This window comes from Lineus longissimus, chromosome 4, assembly GCF_910592395.1.
Source record: "Lineus longissimus chromosome 4, tnLinLong1.2, whole genome shotgun sequence".
Taxonomy (NCBI): domain Eukaryota; kingdom Metazoa; phylum Nemertea; class Pilidiophora; order Heteronemertea; family Lineidae; genus Lineus; species Lineus longissimus.
This window is the reverse complement of record NC_088311.1, coordinates 21,679,103-21,704,968: the sequence shown is the minus strand read 5'-3', so window position 1 is coordinate 21,704,968 and position 25,866 is coordinate 21,679,103. Positions and strand designations below refer to the sequence as shown.

General features: G+C 41.3%; 1 protein-coding gene across 2 annotated transcripts in view; it reads left to right on the top strand.

Annotated features, from left to right (window-relative positions):
* Positions 1-25,866, top strand: part of LOC135486692 (uncharacterized) — a 31,566-nt gene that overhangs the window by 182 nt on the left and 5,518 nt on the right. Inside the window, exons 1-10 of one of the 2 annotated variants that reach the window (XM_064769730.1) lie at positions 2,911-2,950; positions 12,078-12,419; positions 22,036-22,344; positions 22,545-22,668; positions 23,021-23,190; positions 23,466-23,614; positions 24,083-24,239; positions 24,461-24,549; positions 24,994-25,240; positions 25,463-25,608. In XM_064769730.1, coding sequence (XP_064625800.1) covers positions 12,341-12,419; positions 22,036-22,344; positions 22,545-22,668; positions 23,021-23,190; positions 23,466-23,614; positions 24,083-24,239; positions 24,461-24,549; positions 24,994-25,240; positions 25,463-25,608 — 1,470 coding nt within the window. In that variant the 5' untranslated portion in view covers positions 2,911-2,950; positions 12,078-12,340. Of the gene's footprint in view, positions 1-2,910; positions 2,951-12,077; positions 12,420-22,035; positions 22,345-22,544; positions 22,669-23,020; positions 23,191-23,465; positions 23,615-24,082; positions 24,240-24,460; positions 24,550-24,993; positions 25,241-25,462; positions 25,609-25,866 lie in introns of those variants that run through there. The other variant, XM_064769729.1, reaches the window with a different exon arrangement.

Genomic DNA, 25,866 nt, shown 5'->3' with positions numbered 1-25,866 from the left:
TGAAGTCTCTTTAGTTTAAAGTGCTTCCTGCAATGCTATGCAATACAGTGCTTTTCTGTATGTAGTAGTGCATTGCAAACGTAGTCGCATACAGGGTGTTGTGCATACGTCATAGCAGGAAGGTTTTACACAGAAACTGGTGGAGAAATTGTCAGATGACGAGCAAATGAGGAAGGGGATTCCAGTTCCCCCCTCGGCCTCACATGAGAGGCAGGCCTAGCTACCATGGCAGTAGTACCATGCCACCTTGTCGTCCTCGATGCCCTATTATTTTATGATTGATAGCGCTGGCACCGGCGCCCGCCCAGGTAGGTTCTGGTTAGTGGTAGCCAGCAGTTTGGTCAACGTAGCCTATCAGGCTTGACTCTCAATACGAGCCCTTTGAGACGATTTCGACGAAAAATTATCTAAAAAGCGAAGATAACATGCTAGATATTGTGCTGGTCAGTTGGGTATAGGCGTACAGGTGGCGCTTATTCTGCCTTCCTGTACCACTGCATGGGCATATCCAGCAGACTTGAGAAAGGGAGGGTGTCATTGGAAGAGGGTGCCCTGGAGGTTTTAGGGTCAGTTCACCAAAATCGTTGTCAATTGCGATTTTTTTAAATGGAGAATGGGGGGGACGGGCACCCTAGGAGTCTGTTGTGGGTGTTTGTGACTGTGTGGGCTTAGCTTGGCGTACTTTGAGCACTCAACCATAATTTTCCTGGTGGATACTTATTGTAACTTATCTTATTAGACAATAGACACGATGGGGTGTTATTTTAACTCTTTGAGTCAATAATATAGTGTCATGTTTGCAACCAACAGATTAGGACCTACCAATCATTTCAATTATATAACACAATAATTGCCCAATATTAATCTGACAATGAAACTGAACGTGATACTAAAGCAATACTGTCTAAATGGAGCATTTTACCGAAATTTTCGGCCAGCCTGAAGATATTGTTTGCGATGTTGGAGATGGTTGGTATTGCTCTTTTATTTTTAGGAGATATTTTATTTTTTGATATGAAAATGGGAAAAGCAAATTGTCGGTGCTCAGGGTGAACAGCTGGCTATTTTGGGTTGTGGTGGTCAAAGAGTTAAGAAAATAACGTTTCCACCAACAAAAGGTTATTTCAAGCCTTGAGATTGTTGAGAAATCTGCCATCGTCTGGTTTGTGATTTATGTTTGTTAGGCTCTCATTTTTAAGTGGCTTAATAGTGCAGGAGTATGTGGATTGGTTTGAGATAAACATGAGATGCCCAGGTAATCACTACCCAGAAACACCATTACCTCAGGGCAAACTTTTCTATCAATCTGATTTACAGGATCTCTCCAGTGGATGGTAAAGTTTGTAAGAGCATTGCCTTCAGACAAGGACACATTCTTTGGCATGAGTTGACAACAACTGTCCTTGCACCGCTGATGGAATATTGTGCTACCAGTACCAGAAAATTGTACAACATATGCAGCCTCGAGAGAATGATCTAATAAATCAAACAAAAGTATGCTGATTGGCCTTGTATTTCTGAAGTGCGGGCTCCCGCTCCATGTGTTAAGTACTGGCTTGAACGATTTAGTAATGCAGGGCCCCTCTTCTATGATTTATCATTGATGAGTATGGACTATGTAGCCCGGAGCCTGTATAGGTTGCAGTAGAAATCGGATTCCTGGCATTCTTTGTTTACCCGAGATGCTGCCTGGTTTGATAAGAGAACATTGGCTCTTCCTCAGGCCGTTTCAAGGCCAACTCCAGTGGGAAGGGGAGTTGTTAGCCCCTTCTGATGTTCTTTGACTTGGGACATGCTTAAGGGGGGAGTTTGGCACACCTTTCAAACAGACCATGGAAATGAAAAAGATGAAAAGCCGAGCCTACTAAAAAAAGATTTTTGTAGTCACAGTCTTTTATGAAACATCTGGTTTGAAATAGGCCTACCCTTCTGATACCATAGTTAAAAAGCTCTCCCTATTTGATTCAAAAACAAGATAGAGCTTTTAACTTTTTAGACCTGCTTTGAGGTCTAGGCTTTCCATAGGCCTACTTATACCCTATGCCTTTCCTCCCCATCTCTACCATTACCTACCAGTTCAGTAGCCTGCCAGTACTGTGTCCTATTTTATACTTGGGCCTACACCAGGGTAAGTCTTTATCAAATGGTCCAATTAGTATGCCTGCCCCTCTTCAAAAACCTGACTAACTCCACTTGAATATGTTCAGATGAATACGTTTTACTGAACTGCATCTATCCCAGTAAAGTAGCTTGAATACTAACTAGGACAGTGTGTAAGCTACCCCATTTACTCATAACTGAACTTTAATGGAATTCAAGAGGCAATGTCAATGATGATTCAGTTATTTTGGATTGTCCCACTCAAACTGCAGAATCATTGACTGATATTTTCTTAGGTTATATTATAAAGGTTGATTGCCTTCCAGACGGTTGGAGGGGGCATCTCAAAAGAAGTCAGAGTGGGTGCATCAGGAATAGTGGTCAACTCAAATGCTATGCGTGGTGCACTTTGATGTTTACAAGCTGTATTAAGTCAGAATATTGCTGGAATTTTGTGAAATGTGATTTTGGGTTAGATTTGTTCAGTCCTATTTTTAGATTCCGAGCAAAATAATGTTTCCGGGCACTGTGTTCAGCAGTAGGCATAGTGGAAGAGTTCTGGTCGGCGGCGATAGACAGTAGGCCAATGCCCCCACCCTGTCGTAATACTGCATAGTTTAGCCTTAGTCTCGCAAGGCGCCAACAACATGCATTGCTTTAGTCTCGCATGACACATGTCAGGTGATTAATATTGAAAGAGGTTTTAGAATTCGTGTATAAAAATAGAAATAAGTAACTCTACATGTGAATCAAGTTGAAATGGTCAGTAAGTCATGGATAAAGGTCAGGTCTTGCAGAATAAGGGGGAGGGCCTCAGAAAAAGCATGCCCACACTAGGCAAAGGAGACTTGTATTTTGATCTTCTTATGTTTTCATTGGAATACTGATCCTTTTGTGATATGGTGAAATGTCATGAGAGTCAATATTCATTTTGGTAGAGCAGTAGACGACTTACTTTTTAAAAAAATATTGGGTCAAGTTACACGACAGTATGTTGAGCCAAAAACACATATCTTCAGTATGCTTTTTTGTCATTTGAAGTATACATAAACGTTTTTTCGGTTGAACACCGAATAATATGGCTTGACAAACTATATATTTGCATTGTATGGCTATGATTTCTTTGAACAGACTAGTTTAATACTAGCTCGTCAATATCCATCTCTTTAATCAGGCGTGTTTGATCAAATTCCGATGAATTCTATTTCATGGTGTCGAAGTAATAGAGGAACTTAAATCAAATCGGCCTGAATTGTTCCTGGAATTGGTACACCTGGGGTGGCCGGTTAAAATACTGGTAAGCTTTTCTCGTAATAGAGAGCTAGCGCACTCTCGCCTTTCGAATTATTCTCAGTGAACACATCGCTTGACATTTAATTCTTATTATGTCGGCCTCATTGACACTGATTAGCTTCTTCATCAATGAACTTGGTCATCAGTTGAAGTTTAGGCTCCGGCTTCAGCATCCGTGGCATGCAGTCATGTCAGTTGAAGTTCAGGCTTCAGCATCCGTGACATCAGTCATGTCAGTTGAAGTTCAGGCTTCAGCATCCGTGACATCAGTCATGTCAGTTGAAGTTCAGGCTTCAGCATCCGTGACATCAGTCATGTCAGTTGAAGTTTAGGCTTCAGCATCCATGACATCAGTCATGTCAGTTGAAGTTCAGGCTTCAGCATCTGTGACATCAGTCATACCAGTTGAAGTTCAGGCTTCTGTGACATCAGTCATGTCAGTTGAAGTTCAGGCTTCAGCATCTGTGACATCACAGTTGAAGTTCAGGCTTCTGTGACATCAGTTATGTCAGTTGTAGCACAGGCTTTTGTGACAGCAGTCATGTCTGTTGAGCTTAAGGCTCCAGCATCTGTGACATCAGTAATACCAGTTGAAGTTCAGTTGACTTCAGTCATGTGGGTCAAAATTCAGGCTGCTAGGGCCTTCAGTTTCGGCTAAGAATTGCCAAATGTTTTGTCAAAAGCAAATTTTCAAATTGTTTTGCAGAATTTTATGTTTTTCTGCACACTTTTTTGCCATTCTCGGAATCTGGACAAGCAAACCGGACTGTCACGACAGATGGATCATACTGAATGAAAATCTTTCTTTTCCCTATCCATTCAAAGTATTGCGACATCCTTCATTCATTTTGTCATTAACTGGGTCAGGCATTTAGTCATCGGTGATATACCAAACTATGATAAATGAAATGAATCGTAAAGAAAAAGGTCTGCTTATAATAAAGAAGAAACGTTTTCTGTAAGATGTGCACCTATGGAAAGATGAGCTTTTTATATCCATCAACTCACAATGGGACAAAGGCAGAGAACAGGTTAACCCTCCGGGTGTGTCAGATATAACGACCGCCGGAATGACTCAAGTTGTGCAATGTTACGAAAGATTTGGGTAGACGTGGTCAGACGGTCTAAAAGTGGGTTGTGCCCTTTTCATCAGTATTCCCTTCCCCAGGGTCGAGGATAGCCAACTTTGACCTATCATAAATTTTAATCCAGGTCCTTTTCCGAGGGATAGCGTGTTATTGTCGCTAATAGCTGGATACTGGGTAAAAAGCCCGGCAGAAACCCAGATGATAAGGGTCTGATTTTGTGTCTGCATGGCAACACACAACACAAAATTCATAACCAAGTTTGACTACGGCTGATGCATGAGCCAGTCTTATCTATGTGGGGCGGTTCTTTTAGCCCAGGATAATTTATTGGTCTCGATCGAATAGAAGTGACCTTAAATATTTATGCGCTGAAAGTAATTTGCTAGGCATGTATTCTGTGGAATCATTTAGACCCACAATACTATAGATCCCTTTATTTCATTGATCCTAAACGTTCATGAGAACATCCTTCTCAGATTTAATTGCTTCCAGTTATTTCTGTCAATAGGTGCATTTTCCAATGACGACATTTGAAGTGAAACATTTTCGTACCTCTTCTTACTCCTTAAGTTCTCGAGATGGTGCCAGGCTGCCCCTGATTTCAGTTCTCAGGTTGAAAAAAATTACCAATTTGGGCCCGAAATTGGTATCCCTGGGTATCCTGCTAATACAAAGGTGTCTGCTAAGAGAGGTTCTACTGTAGACCAGTTTTAGCCCTGAACCATGACCCAGTAAATGAGACAAATCAATATCAATTTGCGTCATCACAATATATCTACCGGTAATCACTAAATTGCTATTTGTGAGTGGCCACCATTGTTTGCTCTCTACTTCTCCCTGATAATATTCATATTCTATGGGCTGGTCTTTGCAGTCAACAGGCAACATCCTGAAAATCTGTAAGTGTAGCACAATCCCTGCCTGAAGTTAAGATTTGTTCTTGATCTTCTCACCAGATGGGCCCAAGAAAATTGGTCACGCCCGTAATTTTGTAACAGTGCATTCATTTACACTTCCAAATCAAATTGAAAGAAGCAGCATGATGTAATCTTCTCATTTTCCATCCTGCCATCTAGTGAGAAGCTTGGAAACTAATCCACCCAGCCCAAAGTTGAACCAACGTTGACAGGATGCTGTATTTTTCCTGGGCCAGTTGCTAATAGGTTTATAATGACATGGTGGCAACTAAGACACGCTTGACCTACTCGGAGGCATCCAGGGAAGTGTCAAATAATAAGGAAAACATTCTCTCTTCAGATGAGGATATTATCATTTCCTACCCAGTTTCCTGGTTGTTAGTTACTTCCACTCCAACCTGCATGACCTCTACTGACAGTTGTCAAGAATTTCCCTGGTGGTGCTGCCTAGCCCACCAAGACAGATATGACATCCATGTAGGCCTTTCTACACGAGGACAGTTGGAACCGGCTTCGAGCCAGCTCGAGGCGGGTCAGGATAATTTTTACCGTGTAGAACGAAATCAGAACCGTCTCCAAGTGACCTGACCCGAGGCGCGTTAGCACTGCAGTCTCGAGTCACTTGAGGCGGGTTGGAGCCACTTCAAGACGCTTAATCTCTCGTGTAGAACCGATCTGGCCTCGAGTCACTTTGCGCACGGTACTAAAATCGAATAGTGCGGTATATAGCAGTTCATGAAAACACGTGCCCCCATGCGACGGGTTAGTGGTTTAAGTGGCCTGAACTGACCTGGGGCCGGCAATTTGATCCGTCTCCGTGTAGACAGCGCAAAGCCAGTTACAGGTGATGCGGCTTCAAGTGGCTCGAGGTGAGGAGGGCTAGAACCGTCCTCGTGTAAAAGCAACTAACATCAGCACGTATGCCCACCCCACTCAAGAGTCAAAGCACTGTCACCAGGTTGATCGCTACTGGTTGAAAACACGTTTTTTCCTTCACGGCGTATCCAGTATATTGTGGAAGTATTTTATGGTGTATCCCATACTCTCCTGGGCATCTAAGGGTTAAATCTGGAGAGCTGTCGAGAAGAATTATTTGAGTCAAGAAGCATTTGGTAGCTAGTACTTAGTTATGCTTGTGGAAGTGTTGTAATCATTTTTGGCTGGAGAAAAGCCGCAATCCCGTATCCTGATGCAATTATGTATTTACATTCTACACTAGACAGGTCTTCCTGCGTAATATCAAACTGTCAAAAACCGCTAAACTTAGGGTCGATCTTGAGCCTGGAACATATGTGGGCTACTTTGTAAAGGAAAGCTATGCAATATATCACTAGTTCTACATCCTTCCCAAATTTTCTTTTTTAGCTCACCTCTTAGCAGAGGTGAGCTTATCCCATACCGTGGCGTCCGTCGTCCGTCGTCCGTCGTCGTCGTCGTCGTCGTCGTCGTCGTCGTCGTCGTCGTCGTCGTCGTCCGTCGTCCGTTAGCAGGGCACGTTTCGTAACTGTTAGAGCTATTGAGTTAAAACCTGGTGCACATGTACCCTTATGTAATGACACCTTGGAGACCAAGTTTCGGTCCGATTCGTTTCATGGTTTGGCCACCAGGGGGCCAAACGTTAAAAGTGAACATATGCAATATCTCCCTTAATAGTAGTCGGGAAATTTTGAAAAAAATATGGTAGGTACTTCTAGCAAAGGTGCATCATATATCCTCCGGGTTTTTGATTTGACCTCCTTTTCAAGGTCACAGAGGTCAAATGGTGTATATTGGCCGTTAGGATGTAACGATGGCACGTTTCTAAACTGCAATGACTATTGATACCAAATTTGGTACACATTTACCCCTTAGTCAGGTGATCTCAGGGACCGAAGTTTGGTCCAATATGATTCACCACTTGACCACCAGGGGGCAAAATCCAAAAACCTTAAAAATGTGATTATTCCTTAACTTCTTGCCCGATTGCCACCAATTTGATATCATGGGTACATCTAACCACCATACAGTATATGTCACACAGGTTTTTAATTTGACCTTCTTGTCAAGGTCACAAAGGTCAAATGGCGTAAATTCGCTGTAAGGCCGTAACTATGGCACGTTTCTTAACTGCAATGACTATTGATCAAAAATTAAGTACACATGTACCCCTTGGTCAGGTGATCTCAGGTACCGAAGTTTGGTGCGATCTGATTTGCCGTTTGGCCTCCAGGGAGGGGGCCAAATCCTAAATTCTTCAAAATGCCATTATTCCTAGTAATGACTTGCCCGATTGGCACCAATTTTATATCATAGGTACATCTAATTCTAACAACCATTCAATGTGTCACCCGGGTCTTCTTTGATTTGACCTACTTTTCAAGGTCACAGAGGTCGAATGTTATGTAAATTGGCCATTTTGGGGAAATTATAATTGCTCGGACCTACATCAAACCTAACACTACATGACAAAATACCATGCTCTTTATCCATCTTTCCTCCACATGAGGTGAGCACAATGGCCCTGGCCATTTCATTTTAATGTCTGGGCTCTAAAAGCACAAAAAATGGCCTATAGAAAAGGTACAGTTGATGCAATTGGCTGAACATACCCCAGCGCCCACTAAGGGTCTGGAGTCTTCAGCTGTACTTTTGATAAGTTGGGGAAAGTAAATGCTCATTTATCTTGCTCAGGGACACACAGAATCAGTTCATGGTTCCGACAGGGGTTGAACCCGTGACATTTAGGTTACGACAACTGGATGCCCTCCCCATTATTCCAGTCTTGTATGCGATTTGAGTGGGATGTTGTTTTTATGTGATATTGAATAAACCCAAGGGCTAGAAATCTCCCTTGGGACAAAGTCAGAAGTTCATGTACCAATACTGCTCAGTATGTACATGTAGGTTCTATAAGATTTGTGAGAGACCCAAGGGCAAGAAACCTCCCCTCAGGACTAAGTCAGAAGTTCATGTACCAATAGCGTTGCCTTACATGATAGTAGGATTGCATCCTTAAATCCCCAGCATATGATAGAACACCGTGTAGTTTTTGCCCAATGGGATTTATGTTGGCTTTGAGCGAAAACAAGCATGTGGCAAGCAGCCAGGGGAAAACCTAATAAAATCTTTGATATAGAGTTCTTGTGATGACATTGCCTTCCGTTTAGGTCATTATGATTTTTCTCTACCATCTATCTTGGGCCATAATTTCCTGGAGGTCTGCATCAATCCCGATGCTTCTTTGATCAGTATGCGCCACTGTGGCCAGGTATCCCTTTATATCGCCATTCAAGAAAAATGGCTAGTCTTTACTATGAGAATAATCTTTTCTGACAATGTCGGCAAAAACCTATTTCAAAGTAGTCTAAGGCTGTGTGGTTAGTTCGTAGGAGTTGCTTTATTGTTATCATTATATCAAAGTACAGAAAGATCAGTTGCTTTCATGTCAATGAATTTCCTGACTGGTTACACTAACTTGTCTAAATACTGCCCATTTATGTCTTCGATTGGCTGTAATGGAAGTCTGAGCGCATTATTTAGTTGTTGCATTTGTATTGCCTCTGCTCTCCCAAGCTAATTGGACACGTGAATGCCAATTAAACACATCATAGATGGTACAATCAACAAATTGTTTTGATGATTCTGCTAGTCTCGGAGCCAAATACTTTGATGTCTCCAACTGTGCGTAGATTAGAATAAAGCTCCGGTCAAATCATGCCAAAGACTACTGAATACATCGGCAGCAAATATGGCAACATTAGGGGTATGGGACCATCTCATCAAAGGAGTATAGCTGAATTATTGTGTAGGCGTGCTTCTAAATGCATTGCAAATCCAAAGGATTTTTATGGCTACATGGTTGTGGGTCAAGTGTTGTTATGAAGCTAAAGGTATTGTTTCTGTCAGAAATTCACAGGTTTGTTTGATCCCTTTCTGCTTCTATGGGAACCAAACATGCATGAAATTTGTGCTATTCTAGCAGCATCTTTGAGCTATGTTGAAAGAATTGACGAGAATTCCCGCAGAGCCATATTTTCTCCGACGAGATATTGATCGCTGTTGACTGTATTCTCGTTTGTGTATGATTTGACCAATCTCGCCTGAATGATTCGGATCGGGTTACGTTAACTACTCGGACACAAGCCGATCAATCCTCTACATAATGTATCAGCGGTCATTTCATCTTCGTCACATGTGCACATACAGTAGAACCTCTCTATTGTGATTTTTTGTTGCCACAACCTGCGATCTCTTGTCTGCTGGAAAACAGGTAATGGTTTTGTAGATTGTAGTTGGTTGCATTGTGGGAAGGTTTGAAAGTGCCGGGCGTAAGGTCAGGAAAGGTAACACAACCTTTAAAATGTGTTGAAAACATTGATCTTGTTTACCATACTGCCAATATTAGATAAGACAGTGATTGAGTGCACAGCTGATCAACTTTGCTGGCCTCTCCCCAGCCAATTTATCAATTTGTGGGTGACCATTTCTGGTTGTTATCTTACTTAGCCCGAGTCCGTAGGTTTGGTGTACGGTAATTGACAATGTTACTCCCTGAGGGCATGACAGATGACTCGAGGTAGGTTGATGAAAGGTGAAGCAGCGTGATCGAGTGAGCCCTACGTGCAGTGATCATCTCTGGGCAGGTCGATGCACTGTCAATGCACTGCATGAAGGTGAGGAATGGCACCATGAAGTCATTGGATAACCCCGATAGTACGACGTCACTGGCAATGACATAAAGTGTCGTGCTATCTGGGTGACGTATTAATGTCTGACCTTGGGGATGCGCAAAAGATTTCCTGCACGAGTAATGTGTTTTTCTACAATCAAAGCGTTTTTTAAAACGAAATAGGAAAAACATGAAACCTTTTCAGGAAAATGATTAACTAATGAAACAGAAGAAGAACAAATATTTTGAAGGGATAATCTGCCCACTCACAACCATTCCGCTAAATAGCACCAACCGTCAATCAGTTGAGCTGTATCTATATGAAGACCAGTCAGACATGCAAGCTAGCAAAATAAAAGGTCCCAAAGGCTTTCGAATGCGTGATAAATAGCCGCAGATAGAAATGTATTGGTCAGCGGGGACAGTTTTAGATTGTTTTGTCATGGAGCCATTAGGATACAATACAGACTGTAAATACTTGGTAGATTAAATCGGTGGTGGTTTGGGGTGGTTGTGTACTAGAATACCTTTTGTTGACTCTCTCTCTCTCTCTCTCTCTCTCTCTCTCTCTCGCGCGCTATTTTTTGAAGACATGATCAAATGGATGACTGCGGGACGGGGCAATAGGACCATTTTCCTGTGTCATCTGGATGTGTCCTCCTCCATCCCACCAACTCAATACTGCCCTTCTGATACCAATGGTATCATGCATATCAACATGTCAGAACATTTCATATATTGATAAAGATTGCAGTGTATATGTCACCACTCTCCGAAAAATAATACTGCCAGACCAAGTAACCCAAACCTGGCATTTCTCCGGGATTAGTATTTTGTATTCATTGCCTGTACCCAATGGTCAAGATAGGAGCCAGTGAAGCTTGTAGGCAGACATCCCTGATATTGGATGGGAACTATCCAGATACTTACGTCAGAAATATTATTGATCTCACCAGAGTACATCTCAATCTTCCACTAATATGCTGTCGACTGCGTATGAAAATAGACTCGGAAGGATTCCAACAGAGTTGCTTTAAAAAAGCTGCCGTTGCCCAAAGACCCAGGCTTGCCAATTGTGGATCCAGTGATGCCCAATCATTCGCCATTACAGACCCTTTGTTTCTGAATGTAGATCCTGTCTTACCCAAGACATAGTGTTGCCCAGTATAGATCCAGTGTTGCCCAATATAGTTCTAGTGTTGCCAGTACAGATCCAGTGTTGCCCAATATAGATCTAGTGTTGCCAGTACAGATCCAGTGTTGCCCAATATAGATCTAGTGTTGCCAGTACAGATCCAGTGTTGCCCAATATAGATCTAGTGTTGCCAGTACAGATCCAGTGTTGCCCAATATAGATCTAGTGTTGCCAGTACAGATCCAGTGTTTGTCTATATTGGGCAACACTAATGTAGGTCTAAAAAATATTGCCCGGGTATCCAGTGGGACCCAGTCACTGGGTTATGATGAGGAATTGGGACTCATATAATATATGGTGGAAATTGGATGGGAACTGTGGTGATACTTTTAGCATTATTGAACCCCCTGGAGAGCGTCATAATTTCGGGTGTCTGTGTAAGCCTGGTATTAGTGGCCATTAAAACAGTCAGAACTGAGAGATTTTAGGCAAGTGTTTATCCAGAGGGATCCAGTGTGATGTGATAGTGAGGCTTAGATAGACATGTTTGATATTGCATATATTTGCCGCCATTAGAATCAGCCAGAAAAACTGTAACGTAAAAACCTAAGGCGGGAATGTTACAAAATGGGATAGCGTTGGTTGTAAAATTCTTTTTTCTGCATCATGACAGTGAGAGGTGCTTTAAAGACCCAGAGGGCGACGTCATTCCCTATATATTATTCATTGCTGGTTGGGAATTATGATAGGACAATAGAACCATTCGTTGAATAAATATAAAGTGTGTGAGATTTTATTTTCAGGGAACGGAGTGCACTTGTTGGGCACGCACCATCGGTAGAATTCCCTTCAATCTGTAGAAATCTATTAATTCGGTGTTCGGTGTTCGTTTGCAGATCATTTGGGACGACGCATCACTTACTCCACAAGAATTAATGAACTGCGCCCACGATATGAGACGCCAAGTGAAGAATTGATAGGTTTATGTGAGGCACCGCACGGGATATCAGACTGATCGATTCCGCCGCTGAAGAGCTACCATCCCAAAGACAGAAACAGGGACAGCGTCATGTTGGGAGGAGGTCTGGCTGCTATTGGGTTGGACAGGCCGTGACAACATCAAAACAGACACTGATTTGACATTCCCTTGGTGAAAAAGATGGCACTTGGAGTTTACATCTTTTCGGTGTGTCTGGTCATTGCGGCATCATCATGGAGCGTGTCAGCAGTATATGCAGGTTAGTAAATTATTCGTCATTTATTCAATCTATTCTATATTCTCTCTTTATATCCCGGTAAAGTTATACAGTTATTTTAAGTTATACTAAAAAGTTATCATGACACTATTTTGAATTAGTTGGAAATGAAAAATCTTCTAACTTCTAGCTTCATTTGATGTCTTTGAATGTTGACAGCAGTTCATAAGCTGCAGGTGCAAAATTGTCTGTTATGGCAAAATGCTTCCATGTTCTAAATTACCGTAAAAGGCACCGTTCCGTCCCGCACAAATTTTCACATCAAAAACTGATCATTTGCGCATATTATTCAGTGGAAACTGGTCAAAACACACAGCTGAATAGCGTCTGTTTGTTCATTAGCCGCTGGAGACCATTAATTTTGCGGAGGACAATCTTCGGGCATGTTTCATTGGTTATGATAGCTCGGTAAATAAGACTGTCATAATATTAATTAATATCAATTATTTAAACACCAAAAATAGACTCCTGCTGTGTAGCACACTTTCAAGTAGTTTTAGCGCTTATTGTGTTGGAAAACACATCACCAAATGGCATGTGGCATCAGACGCAACAAAATGCAATTTTGAAAAAAAATCAACTTGGTACCAAGAGCCCCAATCTCCAATCAGATGAAAGGATATTCTATCTGCCAGTACTGACCTCCATTACACCATGAGGATGTGCATATGCGCGTGATGATATCCGAATCAACAGATCAAGACCAATTGATCTGCAACACGAAACGCACTATAACCCTGGATATGACAGAGTGATATGTTTGTGTGTTATATTTCCAATTCTGTGTATCAGATAATTTGGGACTGATCGATTGTGATTTGGGTATATCTTCATGCCCCTGTGATCTAGGCCACGAATCATGGTGTTGCGGGTCCAAAATGGCATCCTGTGTTGGCAGCCACGCAACGACGTAATTATACGTCTTGGCGGTCGTGGAGATCGATGGTGTCTTCATCTATCTTAAGAACGACGTAATTATACGTCTGTGCAGGAGTGTAGAGGAGATAGATAGTGTCTTCATCTTTCATAAGAACTTGTGTCAATAGTTGTCAACAACTTTTATTTTCAAGTGCACTTATGCCCTGTGTGCTATCACCCCTTCAATATACAAATTTCTGTTTCGTTGAATCAGGAGACGGGTGCATTACACATACTGTCGTCATCAGGAAAATGGCCTCCTGTCATCGATATCACAGGAACTTGTGGGTTAGGATGGTTCGCGACAGTAGCATAGAGTGATTACTTCGCCATCTGAGCATATCCGGCATTCTGTTCATCTCTCTGTTTATCATGGTGTATACCAATTGAAATTAGCGTCATTCTCATTTGGAGCGGACTGGTTTCTGAATCATAGAGTGAAATTGCCCCGGATTATTCAAAACAAATGTATCAGTTCAGATTTTTCACTGGATCAGATAGATTTCATTTCTGTGGATAGGAATGTGATTACCTATACCAGGACAAGGTTGTGGTCATCAATGATCTGATCATCTGATCTGGATGGCTGGAGTGTCATTGTGTCAAGGTGTCTTTCGCATCGCATGGAATCATGATACAACGCTGATAGGCTTGCAATGATCAGCTCGTTTGTGTTCTAACTAATTTTGCAGCTGTCTTGTCACTGCGATAGCCGTGAGATTAGCTTGCTGACATTGTCTCGGGAGGCAAGTTTTTGTCCAACTCCATCTTTGGTTTCACCAAACTCGAGTTCCAGTTTTCTACTTTGAAAAGTTTTGTGATGATTTAAGTCTGAATTGATGATTGATGTTCTGATATTCATATCAGTGTAGAGAATTGACATCACCCTGATATAAATTCAGTCGAACCTAGCAAGTTTGTATTGAAAATTGATTGAAAAATATACATACGTTCTCAGAAAGATCAAATGGGGCTTTGCTACTGTGGGTATAATCCATGCTGTTGCCATAACATTATTAGGTTGGCTGGATTTATATACCATTTACCAGATTTCCAATCGAGCTTTGTGCCAAAATCCCTTGGTATACAATTAGTAGGTTTTTATCGATGGCCTGTTTTAGTACTTGGGATAAACCACCTAGAGTACATTTAACTGGTTTATCGTTAGTTGAGACATGGGGCACGAACAAATCACTTTTCAGTTCTATTTTGAATCGAATCTGACGGCCCTGTTTTGATAGGCTCCCAAACCACTCAATTTAATTTCGCTCCTATACAAATTGATCAAATTGAAGCTTGCATAATCGGATCTAGGTACAGTTTCTTGAGATATTGGGTCTTCTTTATTACTAGCAGATGGAAAGAAATATATTTGTTGTCTCTTCAACCAACTAGGGCTATTCGTGTGACCATATCTCTTGTTTGTCCTGGGAGTTCGAACCTTTTGGGCTCTCTTGGCCATCAAATTTGTCTTAACGTTGATAAACTTTACATCCAAAGACATGCAAAGCATGAGCCTTTAGTCTGTGGTTCTTTACAGAATTTATGTCTAAGTGACACTTTCTGGTCTTATTGCTAGCGGTAGCTTTTCCTCATTACTTTTAACAAGCCTGCCACCAGGAGCAGTTTATACCACTTCATGTCTCATTGAACCAAAATTGGATTAATACGAATAACGTATGGACAAAAATGACAATCTCAAATTGCCTCATATTCGAACGGTTTGACCGAATTATCGATAAATGCCACTCAGTTCTATGTTTACGAGTGGTTATTGATATCAATCATGTTTTGTTGGGTTTGGTGTGTGCTGCAGTACCGAATGGTTCTGAGTTATTGGATTGGAAATATTGGTATCAGCTGTCTATTAGTGCAGCTAATGATGTACTGCTGGTATCACCATGCAGTCACACACGAAAGCGTGTCCTAGCCTCCTGTTTTAATCTCCAGTTAAAAACTGAAATCAGCGCCAACTGTCTGAGGTATTTTAACTTTATTTCACTGCTGTGGTTGATGCCGTGGTACGTATAGATGGGTTGATGGTTGGCCCACGACAGCAGAATCCCAGATGAGGGTCACTTTTGACCAGAACTGTTGCTTGATCACATCATGACTGCAGATTATGGCAAACAGTAGACATAGCTGTGTTGGTTTGAAATTAGTTATGTATTCAGCACATAAGCTTGCGGAAAGATAGATGTTTGCTGCTATCCATCATGTAATAAGGGATGTTTGAGACATCTTGGCGTCTCTGCTCATATCTATAAATTTTCATCAGTAATATCAATATTGCTTACAATGCAGTAATACTAATACTAGTAATAGCCGTAATATGTGGTGTCATTTATTTCCCTCGATATTGCAAGCGTGGTTGGAAAGGGAGGGTTATGACTTGGAACTATTCTTGGGTTGTTATTATTATTTTTTTATTATTAAAAACATTTTTATAGCGCTTAACGTTGTTAAAACTTCTAAGCGCTTTACAATTTATAATAAAACATAACATTAATACATGATAGAATAAAAGTCATTACTAAAAAAAAAAAAAACGTGCAAAGGATTCAAAAGAATTTCTTAAAAATATGAATTTTTAGTGCAGTTTTAAAACGACCCAGGGTACTCTGGCCACGAACACTATTTGGAAGCTCATTATGTTGACAAATTTACGCTCCCGGTTTTGCAAAAGTTCATATTAGGCTCGTAACAAGCGGTGATGGGGTGCTGTATATAACCATTACTTTCAAATGTTGGGCTATAAACTGAGACATCCTAAACCCATTGCTTCTGATCGCCCCAATAATCGATACTGAATCACCCAATGGGATCATCTCAGTAGGGTGATTTGACGATCATATAGAGTAAGCAAATCCATCAACTGGAAAGGCCATTCTATGTACCCTGACTGACTATGTACCATTCACTGTTGGGCACTGTATGACTATTACTTAAATGTTACGATTTGACATCCTAAACCCATTGCCTTTTCAATATTCAATCTCCTGATGGGATCATCTCAATACGGTGATTTGCCCATCATATACAGGATCCAAATGCACCAAGTTGAAAGACAATTCTATGTACTCTAACAAGATACATTCACTGCGGGGCGCTGCATAACTCACAGGTTGGAATGTTGGCATCCTCGTTGCTTCTGATAGTCCCAATAGAAATAATCGATATTGGATATCGCCCTATGGGATCATCTCGGAAGGGTGATTTGCCCATCATATAGAGCAAACCAATTTATCAAGTGGAAAGACAGCTTGATGTATCCCTGACAGGCTTCATTCAATGCAGGATACCGAAATAAATACGAATTCATGTCAGCGGAAAATTGTTCAATTGAAGATTATAGTTTGACACTTCTTCATGTGGGCTGAAACATCATAAGCTGTTCTTGTATGACCTGGTGTCGACGACTGACGCCAGCGACCATGATGAGGACAAAATATCCTGGTGCCTATCTCTGGGTTGGTAACATTTCTATCAGCAGCAAACTTACAGAGATTGGTGGCTGTTTTGACTCAAGTGTGGTATTGCTACTGCACTTGGGCGATTGACTAAAAAATGTTACCCAATCGAACACTTATGACAACGAAGTTGATAGTTAAAGAGAAAAAAACATTAGGTAATGGTTTATGTCACTTAATGTCAACTTCTAACAATCACGTAGACCATATCTCATTACCCTGTATGAGTATCAATTGAAGGTGGTGTATGGTGTAATTCCCTGGAAAAAGCTTGGCAGCCGGCCTCAGTTGCTTCCCAACTACACCATGCAAGGAGGAGGAGCATGTTGATTACCTAGATGCGCCAGTATGTGACAATGGGCCTCACTCGGTAACCCAATGGGCCAGGTGTCCCTCTAGTGATGACAGTGAGAAATACTGCTCTCAAAGCAGTTTACAACCAGACCACAAAGATTGTCTCAGTGACACATTTTCTACGCATGGCCAAGTGAAACATGATCTTGTTTTGATACTTTGCACATGCCATAGATTATGATTTCTGTCACTTTTTTCGTTATCTTTGTTTTTCTCGATAATTTCTTTGTCAAGTCGCTGAGGTAGCTTCGTATGTGGCAGATTGAAAAACATGATCAACATATCGTTTAAATGGGGACTAGTTCAGAATGTAGTTGTGGAGACTGGTGGTGTGGTGGTTCCAGCGGTACACTCATAATCAGGAGGTTGTGGGTTTGACTCTTGGAACAGACACCGCTTTGTCATCTTTGTGTCCTTGAGCAAGACACTCGGTCCTAAATTGTTTCATTCTTTGAATGTGACGCAAAACCAGGGCTCCTAGGCTAGTTCCTATCTTTGCAAGGGCAAGCTCAAGACCCCAGTGAGTAAAATAAGAAAGCTTGCGATGGCCTCTCCCTCTGGCCAAAATGGAGTATCTAGGTCAATGAACCAAATTGGTGCCTAACTGTTGTGGCAAACATACATTTTATGAAGTTGCATTTGTACATTGCTGGAGTACAGTCCTCTTACCAAAAGAGGCTAATCCCCAAATTTACAACAGTCTATTTTATAAGGGCTGTGCAATCTCAGAGCCTTGTGTGTCAAGGTGGGATGCATTGCCACTATACACCTTTCCAGAAATGGGGCGCCGAGTGTCCAAAATAGTGATGTCATAAGGGGAAACTAGGCCTTATGGTGGAGGGACAAAGGAGATAGTCATGGTTGACCAACACACTTGAATGCCTTTAATGACGGACGGAAAAGTTAGCTCCAATGCAAGCCACCAATTTCGGGAAGCATGTATAACTTGTGATGATACCATACGTAAGCGACTGATGGCTCCTCTGGTGTTAAAAGGTGTTATCAGTCAAGCACTGTACTTTTAGACGGGAAGAGGTGTAGACATACCAATATAAATGGGAACGTTGTTTTGGTGTATAGTAAACTGTGGTAAAAGTGTTTTAGAATTTTCAGTCAGGCTTCCCCCAATAGGCTAGATCATATCATACAAAGCGATAAAAAAGCTTATAAGTGCATCCATTACAGTTGGGAAATCATCAAGAATTATGACACATGGAACAACCAATCTTGGCAGTTCATTGATTGCCAAATATCATGCAGTTAGGCTTTTCGTCATACTGCCTCTGGTGTTGGTTTATGGAACTATCTATACTGGCATTTTACACTAATTGATTCACTCCAAATTTGCTTGACCACACACTGTCATCAGAAGATGATTGGCAAGAATCAGACAGTGATCAAATCAAGCCAGTTTGAAACTATCACTGCTCATTGTGGGAAGCAATGTGAAAGCAATGGTGAGAAGGTGTATTTTTTGCGTGAAAGTGGTAAAAACTGATCAGTTTGTCTGAATTGTCATGTGACAACCTCTCCATCTCGTTCAAGGGTAAGCTGGAGTTGAACTAGTCTCAAAAAATAACATGTAGAAGTTCGTACTGACCTTTTCTCGCGTGATTTCCGAGTGTCCTTTCTTCTGCCGTTATCCTAGGTGGCTCTTGGTGTTCAAGCTCAGAAACCACAGTGATACCCACACTACTTTTGAGGACCGAATAGTACTATCGTCATGGTTGGCCCATATGTAGCCGAATTAGGTCATCGTATGCCATGCCCTGGCCTTGTCTAACATTGTCTAATAGCTTATTCCAGGGTCTGCTTCCTTGTTCCCGGGAAGACAACTGCATTTTAGGAAAAAACACTTGTGCTGGTCTCATGTTTTGCCGGTTTTAATTCTGCGGCAAGAGATCCAGCTGCTCGAAGAAATCTCTCTGGATCTGAAGGATGACTGAGAAACTTATCAGGGATGTCAAGCTTCCAATTGTAGGCATATTTCAGACTTTTCTTTCTTGCTACATGTTAAAATTGATAGCTTGAACGGGAAGATCTCTGTCTCAACTCTCTGAGGATCTTTGAATTGTCCAAATTTGACTAAAAATAAGTATTTTAGACGTCACTTGAAGGAGTTTTTGTGCAAGGAGAAGGTAAAAGGAACAAGGAAATTGCGGGCTTTTTTGCCTTCATTGGCATCCCTGAACTTATGAAATGAAACTAGTTGTTGATAATTTGGGTTTAACAGTATAATATAGAACCTCTCTTTGAAGGACCCCCTCAAGACTGACAAATCTTATCCTTATTAGAGAGGTGTCCTGATTACCATGGTCAAATCTAATGAAGATAACCGATTTGGGACCAAAGTCGGTATCCCTGATACTAGGGTGTCCTGCGAAGAGAGGTGTCGGCTCAAGAGGTGCCATAGTACTTACTCATGTTGGCTGATTATTCAATGTCTTGACCTTCAGATAACAAGAAAATACAACATATTGGGGTTATCGGCATGGAGGATATGGCCAGTGTTGGGCCAAAGAAAGTCATTATACATATACACTGCTGATTATGTTATGAGTAACATTTTATGCAAAATCTGTTCACTCTCTTGGACATTGACCGGCACAGTGACAAGAGCTCAGTGGATTTCTTCATTGGAAATTTGGATTGTTTTCCTATTTTACAGGATATCAAAATCATTCTGAGGAAATTGACCAGCATTTGCTGATTTCGCACATGAGGAGACCAGTTATGAATGGTTATGAGTTTAGGCAATGAACTGGCTTCACATGTTTTCCATCTGTTTTGATAGTGCAGAGCTTATCCTGGTTCTATTTTCACGCGTGACTTCTCGAACTTTTTCAGTGGTTCCCACCTTTGTTTTGGCAAAATCTGTCGAACAGATGCAGGGATAGTGGCAGTGAGGAGTCTGTTGAGCTTCATGTCTAATTAGAATTTCAGTGTCATGTCTTATGATGACAATTATGTGCCTTGACATCCAGGAAGTTAGACTACAAAATAGGCCAGATCCAGCCATCAGCAGTCATTAGTGCTGAGGTCGTAGGACAGTGAATAGGCCTTCGCAATCAGGCCTATCTCATGTGTTTACTGTATTGTTTACAAGAACTCTGTATATTGCATATGTCGAGATAAATTTCGTAATCATGGCGTCCATTTTGGACGATGTTTGACAACTTCCGTATTTCTGGATTATCATTTACGATCATATTGTGCTGTTTGGGATGCTACTTTCACTTTCAAGCATGGCGGCAAGTGGTAACTCACGCAGGTCTTTCATACTTATTTCCTGCCTCACGGTGCTGGCGACCTTGGGCTCATGTAGAAGGCCTAGGCTGACAAGGTCATCATGTAGAAAAGCTATCATCTCCGTTGAGGGACATCCAACCTACACTTGCGCTGACATGTACTCTCAAGGTATAAACAGACTATGTGACCCGTTCTAGCAAAAGCAGTCGCATGTCACACATAAGATGAGCCTGGATGACACCCGGAGATAATAGAAGAAATTGATGTCGTCCGATTTCACAAAAGGCAGACAATAGTGAAATAAACAAACAGTCCATCTCAACCTGCCAAGCTCAGAGTGACATGCGACTGGTTTTGCTGGAACAGTTCCCCAGAATGGTTTCAATCACCTGTGATATGGTTGGGTTCCTTGTCTTTGTCGTTTCAACACGGGATTTGCTGCTTTTGTTCAGCATGTTCAAGGTCGACGACAGCGATTGCAAGCTCAAAAGATCCCGTTTCTAGGACCAATAAGCTTTTGACCACGTGAGAAATTGAGCATTGCTTGACGTCTAAGATCATTATGTGTCTGACATAATCTGTGACGTAACCAAACACTCAATTTGACATGTGATCGGAAGTTTATTGGTCCCAAAATACTGCCTCGTCCGCTTGAACAATCGCAGCAGGTCTGATCCATCACATCATACATTTTAAACATGTACATCGGCTTGTTTATAGGTCACCACCACCAGTATAAGTAGTGTTGTGGTTTTTTCTATCTGTCTAATTCCTGTTCTCATTTCATAGTTCTAAATAGGAGTAACTGGCAAAAATTATAGATTTAACTCTAATACAGTAGTCTAAGCATTTGATTCAGTCATGCCCTGTAATGCTCATGTTATGCCGGGTGTTTAGTAACGCAATACTCCTTTGACGAGATCGGCAGAACCCGCAATGAAATTTCCAGATTTTGCATTTGGTTAAGATCTGGTTTGCATCAGTAATCGGAAGCAACTCACTTGGACATATTTGTTAAATGTAGGCCCCCTACCGCAGACAATTTCTGTCGCAGAGACATTCGATAATAGTCACATCATTTAAGTCGGGCCAAACTCACGTTTGTGCAAAGTTGACATCAGCGATTGTGCCCTGCCCAGTCCTACTTCAGTGTCATATTGGGGTACTCCAAATAAGAAGGCAGAGGAAATGACAAACTGGCCCTTGCCCTGTTGGTTATGATGACCTAATATAAAAACAATGCCAGACTTTTACAAAGGCCTCTTTCTGATGGCCCTTTTCCGAAACGCCTTTATTTATGCTTCAGTTAATGAGACAGCCAATTAAAATTATCATGATTTCAAATCGGATTTGATGACATATTGGCTAATTGCCAGCAACTAATTAAGTGGACAGTAATGGGAAGGATATAAAGATACTTCTCGAGAAATGCTATTTATGCCAAACTATTGGATCATTTTTCTTGTAATATTATGAAACATACTAACTATAGGTAAGATGAGATATCCTGTGGAAGAGATTAATAAGACATCGTAAACTACACCAGGGCATTTTTCAAAAGAAGAAAAAACATGAACTTAACGATATTTCATCTGTTGTTCTTTCAGATTTCCAGGCTGATCGGCCGAAAGTATTGTTTGGCGACCCACTAGTCTTAACCTGTCAGATTGACTGCAACCACGATTTCGTGAAAGATTTGGGTTCAAGCGGCTTCATTTGCAATTCAACATACATGTACATTACAAAAGACAACAAGAAAGTTCCAACAACGATTTTGAACGCCACAACTTTGCAGTTCAGGGAAGATGTGGCAAAGGATGCTGGATCCAAGTCCTATATGTGCTATATTACTAACGCGAATACTTCGAATTCACCCAAAACGAAATTCCTCGCCTATTTAAGTGTGAAGGTCGGAAGTAAGTTAAATATAATTTGTAAAGTTGTGTAGGAGGAAACTGTCACCCAAAAGGGAAGTTAGATTGTCGAAGGGAGCGGCCCTCTTTCACTTGAAGATAAGCATTAACGACCTCAGATGTGACATGGGTGATGTAAATATCAAATATCAATCTAACCACTGTGCCACTCTGACAGCCCAGCATCTCTCCTTCCTTTTCAGAACTGCAGCGAGCAGAATACTTGCATTGCGTGATGCCAAACTGGGATAGTGCGGTCTGCAGATGGTGCGAGGATGACTCCAAGTATACAGGGTGGAAATTTGAATATATTGAGGGCACATCAGGGTAAGAGAGATGTTTACTGTGATGCACGAATTTTTCATGACAATGGATTGAATATGATTTTAAATCCCTTAAATTTCCCGGAACTTTTTTTGCATTTTCGTCGTTTGTTAAACTATTTGTGGCCCTTAAGCTGCGTGCACAGGACGGACAAAATGACGATGAAAACAACAAGTTTGTATTCAGAATGTTCTCAAACGCGTCATCCTAATAAAACGAGCAAAATGATGATGGAGTTGTGGGATAAAATCACAGGGTAATGCGCCGCGCCTTTCAGTAAGCGTCATCATTGAGGGAATGTTTTAAATGCGTCAAGCGCACACAAGCTTACGCAATCGGGTTATTTCTGTTCCAGCGGATGGAAGAGCTGTCCCAATGAAACCAAGTGTACATGTACTTGGCACAACAAAGAAGGCAGCAATACGTTTAACAGATTCGAAATAATGAACATCAGCATATCGGCAAAAAACGACTTTGGTGAAACTCAGGAGACATTAATAGTCGATTTCGCCAACAGGAGTTTAAGTGAGTATTCATTGTCCTTTTATCTTGAGCACAATGTCAGGACATGGCAAGACTATTATATTCGTACATGATATCGCTCAAGCACTTTTTTTTTTTGCTTGTGAATTCGCAGGTAATCTGGAAAAAGGAACGGTTTGATGAGTTTTTAGGAGCAACGATCTATTAAGGGACCCCACGACTGATTTGATGTGTTCATTGCTGTAAACCTCATCCAATTGAAAGATCTCAATATTGGGGTGCGATTCCTTGCCTTAAGTATTTCTCTTGTCTTGCAGTCCTACCTAACCCTGTAGATGAAGTCACGATGAGAGCCCTGGACAGTCGGTCCATGAAAGTCACCTTCAGTGGACCCATTTACTTGGAAGGTCTTATTCCTCTATTTTACAACATATCCCTGCAGTCGAAGTTTGATACAGAACCAATGGTAAGGATCAATAATGCCTGGCTGCAGTATTCGTTGCAGGACTCTAGCAATTTGTGTTGTAAAACGAAAATGGCAGGGATCAAGCCCGGTTCGAAATTTGCTACAAAAATTGCAACCTGGTTACCACGAGCGTAAAAAATTGCGGTCCTGTGCCTAAGTTTCAACATTCATGGCAGGTAGTGGCAATAAAAATTGCAGTTGTCCTGCAACATAAGTTGCAGCTTGTGCTTTGAGAATAACTTTTGTGTGCATCAATTCTTGAACCCTTGAACACGTTTCACCCTCCTGACGGTTGATACATTCAGGAGTCGACTTATGTGTCCATGGTTGCCCATAACTTGCCTAATATTGGTCGTATAAACTCAAGACCAAGAGCATTCAACAGAGAATGAGATTCTAGTCAATTAATATTACTGAGAATCACTCCAGGATACATGTTTACCCTTTTTTTCTACTTGTTATTTTCAGATGAAATTTGTGATAAACGATACAAGGGATGAGAAATCGGTTGAATTTCATGAACTGATACCATATGCAAATTATACTGTAAAGGTGAAAGTTCGGCCAGAAGTGGGACCATATTGGAGTAACTTCACAACAGGCTATAAAAGAACACTTCCTGATGGTAAGTTTGTGTAGCAAAGCCACCACTGTGAATTGTAATTTTGCATCCTGAGTTCGGAAAATCATAAATAAAACACACACAAATATCGTTTAGATGTAAAGTATAAAAATAAAATGAGTCAGAAATGATTCTTGTTAAAATTGTAGCATCACGAGTGATATTTATAAGTTATTCCTCTAAAGGCCTGCGCTTTACAGTGAATTTAAACTTCATTTTTTCAGTCCCAGCTCGCAACCCCGAAACACGTCCGAGCTCATATCAAAACAACCTCTGTCCTGACAATTGCCGCTCGCTGATTATTTACTACAAAGTAAGTTTTTTTCTCTCTATACTGTGGCGGAGTCTCAAAGCGTGTCACATTCATTCCCCAGCCTGATCAAGACCCCATTCAACAAAGGAGTGCACAAACTCTGCTAGTAGATCATTTCAGACCAGTTGAGAGTACCCTGGAACCTCCTTTAGCAGAAACCTCTCTATTAAGGACACTTGTATTTGTCCCAAATTGGTTGTCCTCATTCATTTTGACCTCTCTAAACCTTGCTATTAAGGACAGCATTTGTTAGTCCCAAGTGAGTCCTTAATAGAGAGGTTCTACTGGCCGAGCTTGAACCCTAGACCTCCTGATCACATGTCGAATGCACTTCCACTGTGCCACCACTCATGCCAGGAGGCTTATGCTTAAATGGACCAAAAACTTCATCGAAAAAAACATCCATCAAATGTGAAAATAACAGATGATGTTTGTACTTTACAGGATATCCCTGAAAAAAACACCCATGGTGTCATCAGTGGCATGTTTGCGACATTCAAGAATGACCAAACAGGGCGCGTCAAGAGATACGAGTATGAGAGAGCTTGTTCATATGACAAAGACAGGAAATGTGAGCTGAATAATGTGCCACGGACGACGGCTTTCTCTGTTGTGATTGCTGGGACAACGTCTGTGGGGAGAGGACCACGCATTCCTACAAGTAGGATGACCATTCCTATATATACCTCGGGTAAGAAAATTGCACGGTGGTGAAGTGGGGTTATTCCCGAGGGCTCAATACCAGGCCCTTGTGACCTTTAGCAAGTAACTTTAATAATCCTTTGAATGAGCCATAAAGTTGAGATTTCTCTACCTGGTTAGGGCAGCCAACCAAGTGTACAAAGTGTGAGTTTCCTTGCAGCGAACATAGCAGTTGATATGGTTTATGAGTTTTCCTGTATTTCTCTTGTAGGGTCCAAAGCACCAGAGAATCTCGTTGGTGAGATCCAAAACAAATCTAACAACAAAGCTGTCATATTGTACGAATGGAATTACGACGGCGAGGCACCAGACGCGTTCGTACTTTACTATAGACATATGCTGCAGGATGTTACTGAGGTAATTAGCTCAAAGGTCTATGCCGTTTGTTTAATATTTGAAATTTGTAATTGAATCGGAAAATTTCAAACTTGAGACTAAACTGTGACCCGTCACAGCAAAACCAGGTGCATGTCTCTATGAGCTTGACAGGTTGAGATGGAGTGGTTATTTATTTTACTATTGTTTGCCTGCTGTGAAATCTCAGTACATAAATTTCTTCCATTATCTCCTGATGTCACTTAGGTTCAACTTCTGTGGGATATGTGTCTCGTTTTG